The sequence below is a fragment of the Notolabrus celidotus genome, chromosome 6 (assembly GCF_009762535.1).
Source record: "Notolabrus celidotus isolate fNotCel1 chromosome 6, fNotCel1.pri, whole genome shotgun sequence".
In the NCBI taxonomy this organism is placed as follows: domain Eukaryota; kingdom Metazoa; phylum Chordata; class Actinopteri; order Labriformes; family Labridae; genus Notolabrus; species Notolabrus celidotus.
Window position 1 is genome coordinate 34,424,940 of NC_048277.1, and position 21,586 is coordinate 34,446,525.

The 21,586-nt window shown below is 41.8% G+C and overlaps 2 protein-coding genes across 3 annotated transcripts in view; both read left to right on the forward strand.

The window, feature by feature from the left end:
• The first annotated feature begins 817 nt into the window (after window positions 1-817).
• Window positions 818-19,696, forward strand: smc1b (structural maintenance of chromosomes 1B). The gene is made up of 25 exons (XM_034685671.1): window positions 818-1,187; window positions 2,982-3,170; window positions 3,305-3,417; window positions 4,632-4,835; window positions 5,666-5,904; window positions 6,169-6,427; window positions 7,362-7,502; window positions 7,660-7,742; window positions 7,842-8,049; window positions 8,199-8,384; window positions 8,462-8,653; window positions 8,903-9,049; window positions 9,153-9,290; window positions 9,460-9,576; window positions 10,952-11,058; window positions 11,238-11,379; window positions 11,471-11,616; window positions 11,726-11,879; window positions 13,386-13,484; window positions 13,566-13,722; window positions 13,918-14,072; window positions 16,229-16,380; window positions 16,896-16,965; window positions 18,997-19,107; window positions 19,192-19,696. The coding sequence occupies exons 1-25, from the start codon at window positions 1,079-1,081 to the stop codon at window positions 19,303-19,305; spliced, it is 3,732 nt and encodes a 1,243-aa protein (XP_034541562.1). The 5' UTR covers window positions 818-1,078; the 3' UTR covers window positions 19,306-19,696.
• Window positions 19,697-21,029: 1,333 nt separating this feature from the next.
• The window catches only part of borcs5 (BLOC-1 related complex subunit 5), a 76,846-nt gene continuing 76,289 nt past the window's right edge, over window positions 21,030-21,586 (forward strand). For both annotated transcript variants that reach the window (XR_004631669.1, XM_034686521.1), the window contains exon 1: window positions 21,030-21,512. Coding sequence is in view for 1 of the 2 variants with exons in the window: in XM_034686521.1 (XP_034542412.1) it covers window positions 21,455-21,512 (58 nt within the window). In the remaining variant the exon portion in view is untranslated. The remainder of the gene's footprint in view (window positions 21,513-21,586) is intronic.

A 21,586-nucleotide genomic window follows, 5' to 3' on the forward strand; every position in this document is an offset into this window, starting at 1 on the left:
TCTGAAAGGATTTGGTGTGGACTCTAAGGGGCAGGAGCAAAATACCAAAAGCAAATAGAGCATCTGAATACACCTAGGCAAACCCTGGTTTTCAGAATAATCTTTAATAGAAACATATGGTGTAATATTTGACTTTGGAGAGACATATTCAAGACAATTTATCTTTATTTTTTTGTTTTAGATAGCTAATCCAAAGCATTATAAATCTGACATCATATTGCATGTTTTTTTAAATATAATCCAGAAACATCCCACTTTGATATATTTATATTAAGACCAAAAGATAAGCCATATTCAGTTATGTAATTATTTATTCACCATATTTGTGGTGTGTATTTTTATAATACAACAGTTTTTTTTCGTGATTTAACCACTTTTTTAGTGATAAGATTGATTTAAAAATGATACGAAAATAGTGCTTCATGTTTTGTATTTACAATCTCAACATAGAGATATTGTATGCCTGAAATGTGAAGTTTTGATGTTATTCAAACATGACTTTGGAGAGACGTATTCAAGCCAATTTCTTTCTCTTTTTTTGTGTTGAATAGATATTCGAAAGCATAAATCTAACATCATATTACATGTTTGTTGAATATAATCCAGAAACATGTATTTAAATTAAGAGCAATTTAATTGAGCTGTATTCAGAGTTGTGTAATGAATTATTCACCATATTTGTGGTGTGAATTTTTGCTATACAACAAAGAGAGTTTATGTCTTGGTTCATCCACATTTTTTAGTAATTATATATAATAAAGATATTTTAAGATGAAAAATATGCAGTTATTTTTGTATTAGAGTTTGATATTTTGTATTTCTAATTTCAACATAAAAATATTGTATACCTGAAATGTTTAAAAAATAAATTTAGCTAAATTTGACAGAGTTTAAAACCTAAAAGTGTCGAAAAATGGTCATCGATGGTGTTAAAAACAAATAATTTCAAAACTCCATTTGTAGTTTTTTTTAACTTCCCTGTTTTTCCCGCCTTTTGACACCCTTCTTAAAAACGGAGAGAATCTTCATTCCCACACATCATAAACAGGACATTTTTGCCATTAAGTCCTTAATTAAAATGGGTTATCTTAAAGAAATTGAAGTCGAAAACTTCAAGTCATGGCGGGGGAAACAACTTGTGGGTCCTTTTATGCGGTTTAATTGTATAATCGGGACCAACGGCTCAGGTAAGTGAACTTGTAATCTATGCTAGCTAGTTAGCTCTGAAGCTAGCTAGCATTAGTCAGCAATGCTAGTTTCAGAGTTAACATGGAGCTAGCTTAAACATAGGCTAACCGAGTTATGCTACTTTGCTAGCTCCTTTTAATTTTAAAGAAAACATCAGCACTGATTCAATAATTAACATTTATATGAGTATTTAAGCTATTTCTTTTAAGGTTTATAATTAATACACCAGGTTTTGTGATACTTAGTGTTAAAATACACTTTAAATTAATTTAGCTGAATACAGTGTTGGGCCAAAAATGTACTTTTTTAATGAATTTTACTGAAATTAATGAAGAAATTAAATGCCAGGGGTTGATATAAGATATAGAATAAAGTTTTAAAAAACCAAGTAAATCATGTAGTATTACAAAAAGAGGCATTTATTGAAAAAAAATGGCGGACTACACAACTAAACTACTTAAATTGTATTATGCTTTCAGACTGTTGCTGCATTTTATTTATGAAAATCTCAGAGGTATAACTGTGTTATTGTTTCTTTTCTTTTTTTTTTGTATTTTTATTTGGAAAGTGTAACAATACAACATTTACAACACTTGGATAATTGTATTCATCCTTTTCCAGCCTTTTATATGCATATGCATAGAGAGAAGCAGTATGTCCAGATAGCCACTCAGTCCTGAAATGTTTCTGTCCTCCATCTTTCCAGGTGAATGCTTCCATTTATACCAGGGGTGTCCAAACTTTGTTCAAAGAGGGCCACATATGATGTTGTCAGAATACCTCAGGGCCAGTGGCTCCTACTGAGACTTAGGAATCATAAAAGTTATATATTATGAAATATCAATTTAATAACAATTATTTTACTTTTTTTTCCTCCTCAATAAATCAGTAACTAGGAGGTCCTCAGTTCTCCACAACCCATGTAAATATTAGCAAACTTTATCTTCTTTTGGAGGAAAATGTTTTTCATTAGGATCAGGCAATGTGGGAAAAAATATTGTATCATTATTTTTCATCACACTTCTTTTTCATGTTGTTTTTAAGACTTTTCTGACCAGCAGACAATATTTTAAGAACAAAATCATTATTTTCCTGCGTTCTGAACGATTGTTATGCACCAAATTTTTCCCTTTTCTGTACAATTTCCTAATTTTGATCTTGTCTTGTGTCCTATTTTGTGTCTTCTGAACTTTTAGTGTTCATCACAGAACATTTTCACATCATGATAAAAACATTAATTTGAAAACCTATCAGCTTTAAGAGTTCTTGTGTTTCTTCTTTATTGCCGCCTTGCAGGATTCCCAGAGCTTCGGCTTTAGACAAGTAGTCCATGTGAAGCTTTTTGATATGTTTCTGGATTGACTTTAGTTTTGCAACTGCAAATGTACAGATGATTCAGAAGGTGATTCATTTCTTTGCTATAAATAACACAATTTAAGATGGAAGCTTGGGGCCATAAATAAATGGACAGTGGGCCACGAGTGAAACCCCGGGGCCGTACTTTGGACATGCCTGATTTATACTCTTGACATTTAAGCACATACATATACATTAATCCTCACCTCTTCAGTCAGTAATCAACACTCATTTTCCTGCATACATCCATTACACAAACCATCAGATATATAACTATTTACATAAGAACTAGGGGAGCTTACATTTATGTTTTATTCTCTAAGGAGGGGGAGGATTAATTCCTTGTTGGTGGAGTCATACAAAATCTGCTCACACTGGGGTTATAAATTGAATCCACTTATTCCAAATTTCATAACTGTGTTATTATTTCACACCAGGCAAGTCCAATGTGATGGATGCCCTGAGCTTCGCCATGGGGGAGCGGGCTGCCTTTCTCCGGGTGAAGCATCTCAGAGACCTCATTCATGGAGCTCACATCGGGCAGCCGGTCAGCAACACTGCCCGAGTCTCCATAAGGTACAGCGACGACGAGGACCAAGAGACCGTCTTCAGTAGGAGTGTACAAGGTGAGAAAATTAAAGAAATGACACCTTTACTGGAGGACAGACGATGTGGAGTAACTTTAAACATGTCATTGATTTCCTTCCTTGCTGGTAATTAATTCTGCTATAACAAAGTACTGTTTTATGTCCTAATGCAGGTGACTCCTCTGAGTATCGGATCAATGGGAAACATATCAGTCTGGCCAAGTACATCGAGGAGCTGGAGAAGATTGGCATTTTTACCAAAGCTCGAAACTGTCTGGTGTTCCAGGTAAACATTTTAATAAAAAGCAACAGGAGTCAAATGTATGCGACTGTTTTGGTGTCACTGGTGCAAATGATTATAGGAACATACTTGCTATAATGTAATGATTGTGTAGAAAACACACTCTTTGCTGGCAGAAATACATATGAATTATGGATGCTAATTTTAAGTATTCTTCGTGATCAATCATTAGATTGTTCACGATCAATTATCTCAACTCAACTTTATTTATAAAGCACCTTTCATACATTGAAACATGCAGTCCAAAGTGCTTCATAAAATAACAGAGAGACAGAAAACAACAGCAATGGTAAAGTTAAAAAAGGCATTATACAAAATAAAATACTTAAAAATAAAATAAAATCAATACAGTAAAATTACTGAAATAAGTAAGAGAGAAGAGAAAAGTAAAAAACAAGATAGCGATGACAAGATCAGATGAATATGAGAAATGAATAGATATATGATTATATAAGATAAATAAATGTTAAAGCAATGATTAAAATAATAAGAATTATCGCTTAATCATTCAAAAAAAATGTAGATGTCCATGACAAAACAATGCCAGATGCGTTTTTCCTCAAAATCAAAATTTTCTTAGTGACACAATGTATATAAATGACGGTCTTGAATAGCTACATGCGTACAAAATGTTAACATGCTGAAAATCAATGTGTGGAGCAGGCTCAAAAAGATGATCTCCACAGACATACATTCATTTAAAGTTAAGGCTCAGACTGCAACATGTGGATTTGCTGCAACAAAAGAACTGAACAGAATTGAGACTCACAGAGTCCAGTTTTCTGTCTACTCGTTCTTATTTATAAAATAAGCATGTGTACATGGTCAGGTGTCAGCCGGAAGCGTAACTGCGTCATAATCAGTCCAGCAGCAGATGAGAAAACTGATGTGGAGACCTGTCGCACAACCGCAGCCCCCAGCTGAGCGCCTCCACTGATTCACATTGAAACATGCTTTAAACATTAAACACCTCCCTGATAGCTGAACGAAATATGAGACCACATGACGTTTGTTCCACGTGATAGAAAATTAAAACAAAAAAGCATGTTTGAGTAAGTTCTTAACATCCCTAATACACATATATTGTACACAGAGGAAGACAGGAATCAGGACGATACATAAAATACTGTACGAAGAAGAATGTGCATGACATGGTTCCTGTTTCAAAACAAGTCTGTCTTCATTCTGCTCCTTTCCAGGGGACAGTGGAGTCCATAGCACTCAAGGACCCAAAGGAGAGGACCAAGATGTTCGAGTCCATCAGTCAGTCGAGAGAATATGCCGCAGAGTATGATCAGAAGAAAGAGGCTCTGCTGAAAGCCAAAGAGGACACGCAGTTTCACTTCAACAAGAAGAAATCTGCCACCATCGAGACGAAACAGGTGTCCCAGGAGAAAATGGAGGTAGGATTGTTATGGATTGTAACCAGGACTGGACCCAAAAGCAGAACTCAGGCAAAGATGGTTTGTGAAAATACAAGTCTTTTATTTGGAGTTCACCCTGTGGTAATGGCGCCGTGAGTACTGAGCGGAGTAGACCCTCTCTCCGGCGTACTCACACAGAGGGTAACTGGAGCTCAGGCAAAGGCAGGCAGGTTCAGCAGCAGGCAGGGAAGCGATCAGCACGAGATTGGGAAGCATGCACGGCAATCTCTGAAGCAAGATGGAAATGCACAAGGATGTCAGCTAAACACACACAATGATATGCAAAACATAAATGCTTGAGGAGCCACGGACTCAGAATACCACTGAAAACTGAAGTACGATCTGGCGATGAGTAGGAGGAAATCCAGAGGCTTTATAGTAGAGGGTTGATTAGTGAATGGGCTTCACCTGGTGCTGCCTGTTGAAAAAAAAACAAGGGGAAGAGACACAGGAGGAGGAGTAACAGACAGGGAAATGACAAAACACACACACAAACAGGGAGAGAGGAGGGCTGCCATGATGAGGATCATGACAAGGATGACACATTAGAGGGATACTGGATCTTTAGTCACCCTAAATGAACTCTCTAAGCGTAATTTCTGTTCTTGTTAACTGAGGTAACCTTTTGGAGCTGTAGTTTGACAAATTAAAGAGATACATTCTTAATGCTAAGACCAGGGGGGTAAACTGAGGCCAGGGGGCTCCGAGGTTTTAATCCTCTGGGAAAAGTAGAAAATAGCGTTAATGATTAGTCCAGAGTGTCCTGAATCACTGATGTATGCATACTCTCCCCCTCCTCACTTTTTCAGGCCCAGAAGTACCAGGCACTTGTGGATGAACTCTACCAAAACCGCCTGCAGCTGAGTCTGGCTGAGCTGTACCATAATGAGAAGGGCATCAGCGCCCTGAGCGACGCCCTGAGGGAGAAACAGCAGGCTGCAGCTGTCAAGAACAATACGCTGGTGAAGGCGGAAAACGAAGTCAAAACATGCAAAAAGGAACATGGACGCCTTACCAGAGAGCAGCTGCAAAAGGAGAAGGAGACTCGGTGTGTGGGGATTTACTTTTTGAGCCATTTTCATTTAATGTCAGAGAGTTTATTTGCTTTCACAGCTGGAATGTATATAATTTTTAGTGTTTGAGAGAAAAACAATTAGATACATTTCCTTCCACCGCATGTTTTATTTGTTCATGTAGGGATCTTTAAAGGAAAGTCTCTGATTCTAACATCTATACAGCAAATATTGTAGACACAAAGTTAGCCAGGAAGGTTCGTTAACTCGAATCAACTTCCATTCACTCTGTCAATCAGTGCACAGGAACAGATCCAGTCCCAGTGTCGCTCCCAGTACATCAAAGCCAAGGTGAACACTTCCCATCACTTGAAGAAAGCTGAGGAGGTCCGCACTACCCTGAAGAAGAGTCAGAGGCTCATGGCAACTAAAGAGCAGGAGCTGGCAGAGGGGCGGCGGGAGATTGCTGAACTGGAAATGACCTGGAGGAGCTACGAGATGCAGGCGCAGGAGAAGGGAGCCCCCCGGGAGAGAGACGTCCACCTTGATGAGGATCAGGTGAGTATGTGTCAAACAGGGACACCTACTTCCCCATTCAGTCAAAGTCAGTTAACAGGGTTTACAATGAAGCAGCTAGCTAGGAGGCTGTATGTAGTTTAGTGTTCTATGCAGCACTTTTCTTTAACAAAGTGTTTATTGTAGGGTCTAACGGACTAATTCCACAAGATCCGAGTCCGGTCTGACTGAGATCCGTCACGGCACCAGATCTGATAGGTTTCTCTTCTAGTCAATGTGTTAACTTCCACTGGATCTGTTGCATTCCGGCTGCGTCTCTGATCCGTAACACAACGGATCAGATGTGCCAGACTTCTATTTTTGCCGGATGCCGGAGCACGAAGCATCAATCTCAACAGAGCAGATGGAGCGGGACAGGAAGTCAGGTTTCACCAAAACAAAATGAAAACATCCGGTTAATTTTCAGAATAAAACACTCTGTGTTATCACCAGATCGTATTTCACTTAACTACAACAACAAACCAAAGTCATGATGAGCGGAGCCAGGCCTGGAGTCAACAGGTCAGAGGTTTTCAGAGGACCAGAAAGACAACATGGATGAGGAGAGGAGGAGGAGAATCCTTGATTCAGTAGTTGCCTGCAAGAAAACCTCGGTCACATGACTCCAGCTGTACGGCGGTCCTGCAGCGGATCGGAGACTGACCGGACACAGATCTGGTGGAAGTCTTTTGTAACAATGATGGTTGTATTAGCCGTCATAGATCATCTTCTTACTTTGAGATATATTTAGCGAAAGCAGAACGCTCCCTTTATATGTTACTAAGACACCAAAGCTAGGAATTTAGACATCATTAATTATATTTCTCAATCATTTTTAACCACCATATAATCTTGTTGGTACCTTAAAATCACAAAGGAAAAACTGAGACATTGTCATAACATCCTGAATGTGTTTGTGTCTTTATTTCTTCTGCAGCTGGAGCAATACAAACAGCTGAAGGAGCTGGCGACGATGCAGGGGGCCGTCTTTAGCCAGCAGGCAGAGAAGCTGCACTGGGAGGTCAGAGCAGGCCGAGAAAAAATGGCATTTGATCAACGCAGAAAGAAGGAAGTGGAGGTACTGTCTAATATTCTATGTTGTCCTCTATAGAAATGTGATTAATGCTTCCTTCCTTCCTATAATCCACACTGCAAAAACCAGAAGGGAGCTAAAATGTGGAGAAATCTGGCATTTCATCATGTTGACATTTCAACTTGAGCATCTTCTGTTGTAGGCTGCCATCAAGAGCAACCACACTCAGCTGGAAGATCTGACACGCAGAGCAGAGAAGCTGGAGGAGTACAACAAAACCTGCAAGTATGTCACATGCAAACCTTTCACCACATGGCTGATTAATGCAATGCAAGCACATTTAAAGATCTGTATAATGTAACAATGTGCTTTACCATGTTTCAGGACTTCTCTTGAAGAGTACCGTCAGCAGGAGGAGAGCCTGACTGTGAAGCTGCAGCAGGGCCACCAGCGCCAAGCCGAGGTGAACCAGGAGCTGGGTCAGGTGCTGGAGGAGCTGGGAAACGCTCGTCTGGACAGTCAGGAGAGCAGACGCCAGCTGCAGCGCAAAGAGCTGCTGGAGAGGCTGCGCAGACTCTACCCTGAAACTGTGGTGAGAGACTGATTGAGTAAGGGGGAACTATGTGATAAACCATTTCAGCAACAACAGACTCAATGTTTTTTTTTTTATGCCACTTAGAAGACGTGTCACATAATGTGTTCTTTTCTTCTCTAAATGTCCTCTTCATTTTTTCATGTCAGTACGGCCGTCTGTCTGACTTGTGCAGCCCCATCCATAAGAAATACCAGCTGGCTGTCACGAAGGTGTTTGGCCGCTACATGAATGCGATCGTTGTGGCCACAGAGAAAGTTGCCCGTGAATGCATCCAATTCCTCAAGGCAGAGCGGGTTGAACCTGAGACTTTCCTCCCCATCGACTACTTGGAGGTGAGTTCAAACGACAGCAGGCCGTAACTTTTTGAAGAGTTGAAATGCAAATCGAAGTTCTTTTACTTCCTGATCAGGTGAGTCCTCTGAATGAGCGGCTGAGGGAGGTGCCTGGTGCCAAGATGATGGTGGACGTTGTTCAGGTGACCACTGCTGCAGGCGCTGCCCAGCTGAGGAAGGTGGTGCAGTTTGTCTGTGGCAACGCTCTGGTGTGTGAGAACATTAGAGAGGCGAGGAGCGTGGCCTTCGACGGGGAGCATCGCCTGAAGGTAAACCTGGTCCTCGTCCAACCACAACTAGAGGTTGTAATTAGCCCCGCACTGATGTTGCGAGGTGTGCCTCTTGTTTATGAAGCAATGAAATCGTACGTGTGTAGTCCTTCAAACGGGATACTCAACCGCCTCAGCCGGAGGCATTCTGTTTTTCAAGGTTGTCCATCTGCTGTTTAATTAATGTGAGGATAATATCTCTGCAACATCTGGAGGGAATATCATCAAACTCAAATGTGTTTTCTGTAGACGGTGTCTTTGGATGGGACGCTGTTTTCAAAATCAGGCATCATCTCAGGAGGCTCCAGTGACCTGCGAACCAAAGCTCGATGCTGGGAGGAGAAGGAGATGAAGCAGCTGATTGAGAGGAAACACCAGCTGGCTGCAGAGTTACGAGTCAGTCAACACAAGAGCACTGAAAAACCAAACCAGACACAAATGTAAATGTAATGCATGAATATTGAAGATTCACTTCAGCTGTAATTTGGTCCTGTGACAGGATTTGATGAGGCTGAAGCGGAAGGAGTCAGACCTGAAGCTGATCACCGCTCAGGCTCAGGGTGTTCAGACGCGACTCAAGTACTCCAAAACTGAGCTGGAAAACCTTCAGAAGAGAAACATCCTGAAATGTCAGGCGGTAAGGAGACAGATCTTCAGCTGTCATATTTAAGACTCTTGACATGGGTATGAAAGCCATTGCCTCTGTATCAATGTGAATGTGAGTGTCCCATAACATGAAAACACAGGAGCAGAGATGACACAACGGTTCAAAGCTTCACAGTCTTTCCTCTGTGGTTTCTTTCCAGGAGATTTCTCGTATGGACAGCGAACTAGCAAACCTGGACTCTCAGATCCAGATGCAGCTGGAGATTGTGGAGGTGAAAGAGGCAGAGATGAAACAGATCAGAGAGCAGATCGACCAGGTACAACTGACTGTGAAGCATCTTCAACCTATTTTTCAATTTTTACATAGAGTGGTTCAAAAGAGCTGAAACAGTGAGTAGGTCATTGATGAAGTGATGCATAAGAAAACTATTTGAACGACTTTGCAAGTCTCTTCTCCTCTATGTTCTCTATCTTCTATTAACACAAACGGAATACATTTGAGTTTTGAGCTGTTAAAGTAAATCATCTAAAGACGTCTCTGTGGGCTCTGGGAAACTTTCTGTTTTCTGACATAATAAGACCAAAACACTTGATTCACGAACTGAGAACTTACACACTTTTCAAAGCAGGGTCACAAAGAACTTTACAAATGAGAAAGAAACTAAAATGCTAACTAAAAGACAACTTTGAGGAGGACAAGGACTCAAAGTTAAGAAAAACTGCAGGAGGTAACACCAAAAAGAAGTGACAGATATAAAGAAAGATAAAAAGGTTATGACCGCCAACAAATAAAAGGAAATAAAACAATGTTATACAACAAAAAGATAAAGGCTGATTTATACTTCTGCGTCAAATCGACAGCGTAGCCTACAACAGAGGTCTGCATAAGATAAGATAAGATAAGATACTCCTTTATTCGCCCCACAACGGGGAAATTCATGGAGTTAGAGTAGCAAACAAAAAGGTGTCAAGTACAAGAATTTAACAAGAATATATATAGGAAAGAAATGTCCATCAGAGATGACAGCTTGGCCATAATTCTCCTGTCAGCCACCACCTCCACAGGGTCCAGGACTGAGCTGGCCTTCTTCCCCAGTGTGTTCAGTCTCGCTCTCCTGTATCCTGTCCGCCCACAGCAGGTGAAATCCTTCCAATGTGGCGTTCGTGTCCGGTGTTAGCTCTGTTAGCATGATGCTACTCTGGTGCTGGGTTAGCTCATCCACCTTATTGTAGATAGATTTTACATTCTCCATAACGGTGGGTGGAAGGACGGGTCGATGTCGTCTTTTTTAGCTTGCACCTCAGTACCAGCACGTCATCCTTGCCTCCTTCTCCTCAGCTCGCAGGGAGCATTGGGTCTAGCATCGTTTAGCATCGACATGCTACGGGCTGCTAACAGCTGATTTCGTATGTAAACAATGCGACCATGGTTACACAGGATCTCCGGACACACACAGGAACAAAAATATTAAAAACACCGCTGCAAACGTAGCCAGTTTGGTGTCTATGGCCAACAAATGAGTAATTAAAAGTCATGACAGGCTCCAAATACAAAGAGAACTAAACAGATATCAAAGAAGAACAAGAAGCGAGAGCTGCTGCAACAAACAGCCACTCGAGCGGCGCTGAGCAACGATACAAAATACAATATCTGTATGCATTAAACACATTGTGGACGCTCTGTGTGTTTAGCTGGAGGACTTGGTGTTTTGTGACTTCTGTGCTGAGATCGGTGTGGACAGCATCAGAGAGTACGAGCAGGAGCACCTGAAACAGCAGACGGAGCTCGACAAGAAGCGGTATGAGGGCGTCAGTCTAACTGCTTCTTTGTCCACAGACATATTTTTTCCTTTATGTAACATCTAACTCACAATAATCTGGAGTTTTCTGTAGCTCCATGATTTGACTTGGGCAACAAAGATGCATCAGACGTTAATGTTTGAGACTGAAAAAGCTTCCTACACGTTTCTCCTTTCAGCCTGGAGTTTGAGAGTCAGTGCACTCGCCTGAACGCTCAGCTGGAGTATGAACAAGAACAACTGAACCAGCAGAAGAAGAAGCTTGACAAAATGGAGGAGAGCATCCAACAAGCGCAGATAGTCCTGGCCGAGAAGAGGAAGGTAGTCACTCCAGGCTTTTATTCAATGATGCTGATGAATGTGCGAGTGATTGCAGACTTTTTTAAAGCCTGACGTCTCCACTCCTCCTCAGGATGAAGAGGAGCTGCTGGCTGCAGTGGACGAGGGTCAGAACAAGCTGCTGGATCTGAAGAACCAGCTCCTGTTAAAGAAGAATCAGGTGTCTTCTGCCAAAACTGAGCTGGACCAGAAAACTGAGAGCCTCAAAGGAATCAGCAGGTACCACACTAATCAGAGCACTTCAAATTCATTAACTTCTCCAGTGGTGAGAATCTCCCTCGGTTTTTAGATTACACAGGAAAATGTTATTTGTCTGCCTCCGTCTCAGAGAGTTGACAAAGCTCCAACGGGAGGTGATGACTGCAGAGTCCACCTTGGAGCAGAAACGTCTGGCCAGACACAACTTACTGCTGACCTGCAAAATCCAGAGTCTGCCCATCACCCTGCTGTCCGGGAACCTGAATGAGATCAGTGAGGTGCAGGTGAGACACAGAGGAGTGAGGAAGTCTGTTCTGGACACTGAGACTTCTCGGCCTCTTCCTGCACAGGGAAAGCCCGGTGTAATGAAACAACTTGAAGCACTTCTGATGTCGGTCTTCACTAGGGGGTGGGAATTGATAAGATTTTATCAATGTCAATGCCATTGTCGATTCTGCTTATCAATCCAATTCCTTATCAATTCTCCTAACGACGATTCCTGAGTATTTTTTGAGGGGGAAAAAAGGAGTTCTACAGTCTTCTGCACCAAAAGGAACAATTTAAATTTTTACAAAATTATGTCTGCACAAGACTGAACATGAACATGAACATACTCAACTTGAACAATAGGTTGACCTCATTTTCGCCCGCCAGAGTCCGGACGTGGCCCCTCGAGCCTGGAGGAAAAGACTTAGAATTTGGAGAGGAAAAACGCTTTTCCTCCAGGGGTCATCGCAGAGGTATTTTAGCCACTCTCAGTGCCTCATTTTCGTCCGCATGAGTCCCGACGTGGCCCCTCGAGCCTGGAGGAAAAGACTTAGAATTTGGAGGGGAAAATTGCTTTTCCTTCGGGGGTCATCGCAGAGGTATTTTACCCACTCTCAGTGCCTCATTTTCGGCCACATAATTCCAAACGTGGCCCCTGGAGCCTTGATCAAAAGACTTAGAATTTGGAGAGGAAAATCGCTTTTCCTCTGGGGGTCATCGCCGAGGTATTTTAGCCACTCTCAGTGCCTCATTTTTGGCCGCATGAGTCCCGACGTGGCCCCTCGAGCCTGGAGGAAAAGACTTTGAATTTGGAGAGGAAAAACGCTTTTCCTCCAGGGGTCATCGCAGAGGTATTTCAGCTGCTCTCGGTGCCTCATTTTCGGCCACATAATTCCAGACGTGGCCCCTCGAGCCTGGAGGAAAATACTTTGAATTTGGAGAGGAAAAACGCTTTTCCTCCGGGGGTCAACACCAAGGTACTCTACCCACTCTCGGTGCTTCATTTTCGGCCGCGTGAGTCCGGACGTGGCCCCTTGAGCCTGAGGGAAAGTGTCCTGACTCCGAAAGGCGAGAGGTAGGCGGGGGTTCGCCTCCCTGACGCGAACATGTTCACATGGAACCCTTCTCCACTTCGGCTCGACGCAAACCCAAAGCTTCGTGGCCGAGTCGACAAATGCTTCAGCATATTTGAGGTATTTGCACCTTTACATGAGATGACAGCGTTGCACTGATTGCACACGGCATTGTTCTCATCTCTTTTACTCAAATAGAGCCACGCTTTAGACCGCTTCTTCCTCACCATGTTTCCTCGTGGTTGAAGGAGATCTGCGTCGCAGAGTGTGTGACGTAATGCAACGTACCGCGACATGACATCGTGCTGGGAAATGAATCGTTGAGAAGAATTGATAACATTTGAGGTGTACAATTCCGATGGAATTGATCAATTGTAACCGGTTCTAAGTCAGATCCGGTTTTCGATTCCCACCCCTAGTCTTAACTGATGACTTTGGATTCTTCTGCAGCTGGACACAGAATCCGAGAGCACGTCAGGCACCATGCACATATACGAGAGAGAGGCACTACTGGTCATCGACTACTCCGACCTGGGAGCAGATCTCAGGGTGAGACAGAAAGCCCGACCAATGCCTTCAATGTCTCATATTACAGCTTATTCATAATCTTTCCCTCATGTGTTTGTAAAGGGTCTGCAGGAAGAAGTTGAAGCGGAGGCCTACTTGCAGAAGATGAAGGAGTCAGTGTCCACCATAGAGTTAACTCTGCATCGCACTCCTGCACCCAACCTGAAAGCTCTGGGGAAGATGAGGGAGGTGAAGGACAAGTTACTGGGAGTGACGGAAGGTAATTGTTCATAGACTTCAACTTTTAATACGTGAAATATATCAGACATTTGTTTCAATCTAAACCACTTTGTTTACATATTTATTCTTTATTCACTACAATGAATAGTTTCTGTGTAAAAGAAGAGGTCTACTTTCTTTTCATTCGTCAGTTGTTGGTAATAAAGTTGTAACGTGTAAACTGTCTCTCGTTCAGAGTTTGATGTTAGCACCAGAACAGCCAGAAAATGCAGTCAGGAGTTTGAGAAAGTGAAAGCCAGGCGCTTCCAACTCTTCAGTCAGTGCTTTGAACACGTGTCCATCGTCATCGATCAGATCTACAAACGAATCTGCAAGAACAAAAGCGCCCAGGTGAGGAAACAGAGCCCCAACTTATTGAAACTTATGACACAATTTAGTCTTTTTTCTTGCCCAAAGTGACGTTTCTTAAGATGCGATAAATATGCGTTACAGGCAGTACAGCAGTAAGCCTGCTAAGACATCAACCACCTATAATTACTTAAAATAAGCCATTGCTCTTGCCGGGTCGTCAAACCGAACCCGACCAGCCTTAATTTAAAACAGTAGGGTAGCAGGAAATGTGAGGGACAACTTGATATGTCACTCGTGCAGTAAATTCAAACTCTGAAGTCTCTCCTCCACAGCCTTTGAGTTATAGGGCTGTCAACGAATATTCTAAATTCGAATATATATTGGAATATTAAAAAAAAACAGAGATTCGATTGTGAGAATTAAAATTCGACTGTGGAAAAAAAACACATCGGCGGCTGCTTTGAGAGTGGGCGCACTGCATGATGGGTCAGGGACAGGTCACAGGAGTCACACATGCACAGTTTGAAGCAGACGGCAGAGAGAAAGCTTTCCGTCCGCGGATCCTCAGTGCGCTCTGAACGCGTCTTTTCCTCCGCTGGGAACATAGTGAATAAAAAGAGATCGGGCCTCTTCACATGTGGACTGTCTGATCGGCTCTGGCCTCTTCACATGTGGACTGTCTGATCGGCTCTGGCCTCTTCACATGTGGACTGTCTGATCGGCTCTGGCCTCTTCACATGTGGACTGTCTGATCGGCTCTGGCCTCTTCACATGTGGACTGTCTTGTGTTTTTGGCAAATAACCTGTCCGGCCTAAGACCCTACATTGACAGTGGACTAAAAGAGCCCGACAATCAGTGACACTGGGATAAAATGCAGTTTTTCCTCTTCTTTTATACAAGCACCAAGAATGTAAGTGGACTACTTTTTTGTTTTTAACTTTAACTTCAATTAATGTTAATAATATTTGCTTCAATCACTGAATGAAGCCTGCATATATTAGGGACAAGAGTCCGGACCTTTAATTGCTCGCACAAGTCTTGCTCAGCACTCTCTCAGCGCATTGCGCACAGAGAGGGGAGCGTGCGAGAGGTCTCCGGTCTTAAAAGTGTTACGTATAGACCATTAGGTCATTTACTTGTTTTGTAATGTGTAGGTATGTTTTAGGCGTGTTAAATCTGAAATAAAAATACCTATACAAGTAGTTATGTCTCATTGTATTAGTTTGTCCACCTGTTATTGACATAATGCGCAAATATAGATATTTGAATGGTTCGAACCTCTGGGTTTTTTTTAGAGCGAATATTCGAATGTCATTTTGGAGCAATTTTGACAGCCCTAATGAGTGATCAGGGGGAAATATGATGTGGTGGTCCCCCCCACATCCCCTTTCCCTTGTTCCACACTGCATTTCTGACCTTTTCTTTATCGGTATGCCTCAAAAAGCACAGAATGAAATGGCGTGGGGGATAGCAGGTCAGTAATTCATCTGTGGAACATGGCGGAAAGCATGCCAAAGAACAGGAAGAGTGGTGGCTGTGATGGAGGGGTAAAGTCAGGGCTGAATTTAGCAAAAGAAGTTCTTAGAATCAGATCATGTAAGAAACAAAGTTTGACTTCTAAAATAAGCAAGGAGCACAGGAGTCAAAAACCTCAGCTGCATCGCGTCCCTCGCAAGCCTGTGATACAGAGGTTGTTTCTCTGAGTGCGATTCTCTAAGTCATCCAGTTTCTGCCGGATAACTTCAACTTTGTTCCGAGTTGCAGGCGGGTTGTTTTTCCCAGCTTTATCCGTGTTCTCCAGAAAGTCCAGACGACTCTCCACATAATTCAGGCATCCCGCTAGCTAACAGATTGCCTCCATCAATAAACCTATAACCAAATAGCCAGAAACAGTTTGAGCTCTACTTGCACAGGGACCAAATGCTTAAAGTGCTTTTGCTTTAACAAGATAGAGATTGCATTGCAGCTGTTGTTGTCTGCCAGCTGAAGCATGTTAGTGGGAAGTAAAAGACGTAGCTGAACGTGTTAGAATTTACTTTTTACACATATTTCTGTCTTGACTAAATATTCCAAGTTGCAGGATTTTTGTATAAATCACATATTCAGGAATGTTTCTCCCAGTGTTGAATGTTTTGTGACAAAGTAGAGTAGATAACAATAGAAGAGGAGATCCAGACTTCTGTATGTCCTCCAGGCCATTCTGAGTCCAGAGAATCCCGACGAGCCGTACCTCGGCGGCATCAACTACAACTGTGTGGCTCCGGGGAAACGCTTCATGGCCATGGACAATCTGTCCGGTGGAGAGAAAGCCATCGCCGCTCTGGCTCTGCTGTTTTCCATCCACAGGTAACACATCACTTACAGTGTATCAGTGTTATTTCATGAGGAAACTCTGATAAGTAGGAACAGTTTGACATTATATACTCACATCTTGTTTTCAAGATCATACAATTTGATTTAAGTGAGCAGCTGGATGTTAAACATCTACAGATATAAATCAAAACCCTGAGATGTTCAGCCGTCTGCATCAGAAAATCTACATTTATCTACACTTCCTTCTGTTGACTGGAGATACTTAAAGTGTAAGGAGTTTTTAATCTGATGAACAGACTTTTAAAGAAGTTAATCCTCTTCTTCATTTCATATCATTAACTTTATTTGAAGGACTCTCCTCTTAAGATACACTGAACTCTCTTCCATGATGCTGCAGTTTGCTCCTTTCCTGCTGTTATGAGTCTGACCTCTTTGATAACCGTCTCTCTGAAGCACGTCTTCCACATCATCTGACGTCTGTGGCATCACTTTAAACGGCTGTGGATCTGACATTTGATTGATATTGCTGTTTGTGTGATTTCCCTCAGCTTCCGCCCTGCGCCCTTTTTCATCCTGGACGAGGTGGACGCAGCTTTGGACAACACTAACATCGGCAAGGTACGGATCCAGCTGCAGAAAACAACCGAATCAGGACTGCTACCTCTGACTGGTTATTAAACCCCAGTGGAATACAACAATAAAACAACCTCAACAAAACAAAGCAAAAATAAAGTTTCCCAAACAATAAAGAAATAAAGAAATAAAGGAAGGTTCAAGTTGCTCTGGAAAAGGTGAACACGTGCACTAATGCTGACGGCTCCTCTGGATCGATCGTTTCAGTGACTTGTATCCAAACTCTCCAATCAAAGAATTTGCTGCTTTGCCTGATTTATATTCTGATTGTAAACTTAACGTCTCTGAGTGTTGGGCGGCTGGTAGGACAGAATAAGAAATTATTCCAAGGCACCACTCTGAGTTAGAGAAACTAATTTTATAACAGAAGTCTAGGGCCTCCACGGTTCAGTTGAATAGAGGTAGACTTATAAATAAGGATACGGCAGTGTTTCAGGCTACGTGCCGTCTTGTTTTTAGGGTTAGGGTCAAGCGGCAACCTCCGTACGCGAGAATTGAAGCCAATGCAGAAGTGTTAAAGGTGACATATCACGCTTTTTTCATCAATATATATTGGTCTAAGAGGTCCCCAAAACATGTCTTTAAAGTTTATGCTCAAAAAAACACTTTGAAATCAGATTTTGGCATGCCTGAAAAGCCCTCTTCTTCAGCCCTCCTCAGAACACTCTGTTTTCTCTCTGACCACGCCCCTTCAGGAAGTGGATGTGCCTCGGCTCTCCAGCCCGTTGATCTAATGTTTACATGTTGGCTGAATATACACGGCTGAGATCGCGTTACTTCAACCCTCTGAATCTGATCCAGAATCTGATCCTGACGGAGAGGCCCCTTCAGCAGGACCTTTCTGAAGGATTGGTCACAGATTTAGTGTTTCTTGTTGTTTTATTTATCAGTATGTCGACGTGTGTCTTGGTACACAGCGACGAACATGTAGCTATGTGGCTATGCTAACTAGTGCTAGCACTTATCCATGATAAGTAAAAATCATCCACTAGATCTTCAAATCTGCAGACGTGGGGAGTAAAACCGACGTCTACCAGAAAGGCAGCGGGACCTTTTCTGAAGGATTGGTCACAGATTTAGTGTTTCTTGTTGTTTTATTTGTCAGTATGTAGGCGTGTGTCTTGGTACACAGCTACAGCTACGACATGTAGCTATGTAGCTATGTAGCTATGCTAACTAGCGCTAGCACTTATCCATGGTAAATAAAAATCAGCCACTAGATCTTCAAATCTGCAGACGTGGGGAGTAAAACCGACCTTTGTGTTTATTAAGACAGCCTACAACTAGCATGCCTCCCTCCTAAGCTCCTTGTTAGCACACATTTGTGCAGGTAATGAAAAACGCAGGGGGGGTTCAGTATTATTTTATACAGTCTATGGGATGAACAAGCTCCGAGCTCTGACTCCGTGACAGACCGGATATTGTTGTTACGTAACAAAAACACGGAAGTCTGAAACGGCTCGTTTCACACACATTTACAGAAAGGTGGAGAAATCAGAACAGGGGCAGAATGGATTTTTTTCATTCTCGGGGGGTTTGTAGACATGCCAGGGACACATATTTCAGGTAGAGAACCAATTAAAAAGTCAATTTTTCATGATATGTCACCTTTAAAAACTGCAGTTTCTCAAGTGTCCGCTTGAGGCTGGCTCTGGAAGTACCAGAGACCACATACACCCATTAAAAGAAGCCAATCTTTACAGAAGAAATAAACATGTTTACCCTATCAATATTAAGATTACGAGTTTTCTGTAATGAGAGCAGCTGACTTGACTGACAGGCGGGAATACTGTAGCTGTTGGCGAGGAGGCTCAGAGCCCGCCTCTTTACCTCACACTAGCTAGACAGAAGTTATATTGAGTTCAGCATTTCCAATATGGCTCCCACCTACAAATGGCTTGAAAACAGCACTTCAGAAACAGATGGCTGAGGTCAAGGATACTACGTCCATTAATTATAGTCTATGATAAGGGTCTATGCATGTTCACCCTGTGTGGGGGTTTTGTTTGTGTCCAGGTGACCAGCTTCATCCGAGAGGAGTCCAGACAGAACATGCAGATCATCGTCATCTCCCTGAAAGAAGAGTTCTTCTCAAAGGCCGACGCTCTGCTGGGAGTCTACTCAGATGTAAGAAAACTTTGCGAACATACTTAAAATCAGAGAAGAAATTTAAACTTCTGTGCCCACACACTCTGATTTTGTCTTTAACAGTTTGATGAATGCATGTTAAGCCGCATTCTGACCCTGGACCTGAGACCGTACCCTCTCGATGACGAGGAAGGTGAGAAACAGGCAGAAAAGGAGACGCCCAGGAGACGTGTGTGACCTGGAGATCTACTGGATGAAGACTTTGCATGTGTGTTCTGCATTCTTGTTCACTGGCGTTGTTGCTGTGAACAGATTTTTCACCAGGAGTTCAGCAAAGTGAATTTAAAAACAGAAAACAGTGTTGTGTTTTATGCTGTTTTACTAAAAAGGTTTTAACTAGGTTAGTGAGTAGGTTAGTAGCTGGTTCTGTATTTGAAATAGAGCTATGAAGAGTCTGAAATACAGTTGTTACTCACGTCAGGAAAAAACTACTACTGTCTTAAATGTTGCTATAAATTTTTCTGGATGTTTTATACAATTTAAAATTGTTGGTGTCTCAATAACATGTTTTTATATGTTTGTTCAAGTGATGACTTACATCCTGTTCATTAAATGTTTTACAAAAGCATGTTTTCTTTGACTTGGTTTACTTCTTTATTTATAATTTTTTTAACACAAGGCTAAATGAATAAAAAAGAGAAAATTAAAGACGTAAACAAGTGATTAAAATTAGAAAAATACAAAACGGAAGGAATTCTCTGTATGTAAAACTAAAATGGGAACTGGAAATGAATATTAATCTGTCGGAGAGTGACTGGCACTCAATATGCAATACTCAACAGTCGTCTACTAGCTCCAAAAGGTGGAGGGAATGTGGCCGGAAGAATCTGATTTGCTTCTTCACTACACCCCACATTCTACAAATGCAGTCAGGCAAATAAATGCTGGTCACTAGCAAATCTAGTCGTGTATGAAAATTCAAACATTTTGGGACGGTGTTATCCGGATTCTTGAAGAGATTTTGCACTACAAGATACCTAAGGACCCACGGACTGTATACCTTGGACTGCTGCCTGAGGATTTAATTCTAAGGGAGGACACCTATCTCTTTAAAGTCTTGATCCTGGCATGTACGAAAGCCATCACAAGGAACTGGCTAAAATGTGACCCCCTCTCAACCAGGACAGTGGTTGGGCACAATCTAGGAAATAAACTCCATGGAAGAACTGACTCATTATTTAAGACTGAAGGCAGGACTATATGAACAACGCTGGGCTAAATGGACTGCATACAAGAGACACTGCTCATCATTATCCCACCTGGCTTGAATGTGATTGTCAGACACCAAGCTATAACCCCCTGAGTTATCATGTCTTGTTTTGTTTTGTCGTTCTGTTCCATGTGAAAAATTAAAAAAATTAATTAAAGAAATACTGAGGGGAAAAGTAGATAAAAGATACAAATGAAATCATAGAAATCCAAACTATTTAAACTTGACAATTCACTGGCTAGTATTTGTATGATAATAATAATAATGAATATAATAATACATCTCATTGCTCTATATGTTTTAATATTTCTACTTGACTTTTACATAAAATAGAACAAATAAATCATAAATGAAAGATACTTTTACTTAATCTCAGCTGATGTTTTTTTGTATGACTTTCTTTTTTTTAACTTATATGTTTGTATAAATATTTCTTCTGTTTTACTTATATGTTTTTTTTTCTATTTTACTTTTACATGTTCCAAACATAGACTGTATAAAATACAAAATTCCAAATAAAGACATCACATCAAAACAAATATCAAGTGGTATTACCAGTATAGCGCTGTAATACTGATAATGCCCACTAGATGGCGGTAATGCAAACAGGGTTGATGGTTGACCCTTTAAACCCAACTAACGTAGAAGAAGAGCATATTAAACGTATGACCAGCAGGGGGCGATAAAGAGCTTCTCTGAGCACAGAGCGACCTCGTGATCTTTATTTACGGAAGTGTCTCCTCTGAGCGGAAGCTGCAGCTCTGACTCTTTATTGTGTTTGTTTTTGTTGATATAAAGCTAACAGAACGCTCAAACTAAGAGCTGTATCACAGAGAAATCAGCTCTGCACGTGAGATTAGATTTAAAGGAACTACGGAAGCCTGTAAGGTCGTCACCACTGCTACGGAAACGATGCTAACTTTAACAGCGCTTTGACTGACACTGCTGAACCATCACTGACTCTGAGGACATGACTGTCAGGGTGAATTTATTACTCATATAAAGTCTGTGCTGCTGAGGTGTCACCTTTATTCCACGTACCTCTGTATGGACACAGTGTCTGTAACAGGCTAACAGCTAACAGGCTAACAGCTACAGGAAGGTTATCAGAGCAGCATGGGAGCCGAGCAGAGTGGAGAGTCGGAGCAGAAACACTCTGATTACAGCTCAGCAGGTGAGTGGGACTCTGCTGTCATGGGTTTATGTTTCTAAATGACTCAAACCTGCTGACATACAAACATTCTGGGG

Bases quoted from the DNA above. Each gene is read 5' to 3' on its own strand.
- smc1b (XM_034685671.1), top strand. From the start codon at position 1,079: ATGGGTTATCTTAAAGAAATTGAAGTCGAAAACTTCAAGTCATGGCGG. The intron at 3,171-3,304 runs GTGAGAAAATTA...GTCCTAATGCAG, and splicing joins CTTCAGTAGGAGTGTACAAG to GTGACTCCTCTGAGTATCGG. The intron at 6,428-7,361 runs GTGAGTATGTGT...TTTCTTCTGCAG, and splicing joins TCCACCTTGATGAGGATCAG to CTGGAGCAATACAAACAGCT.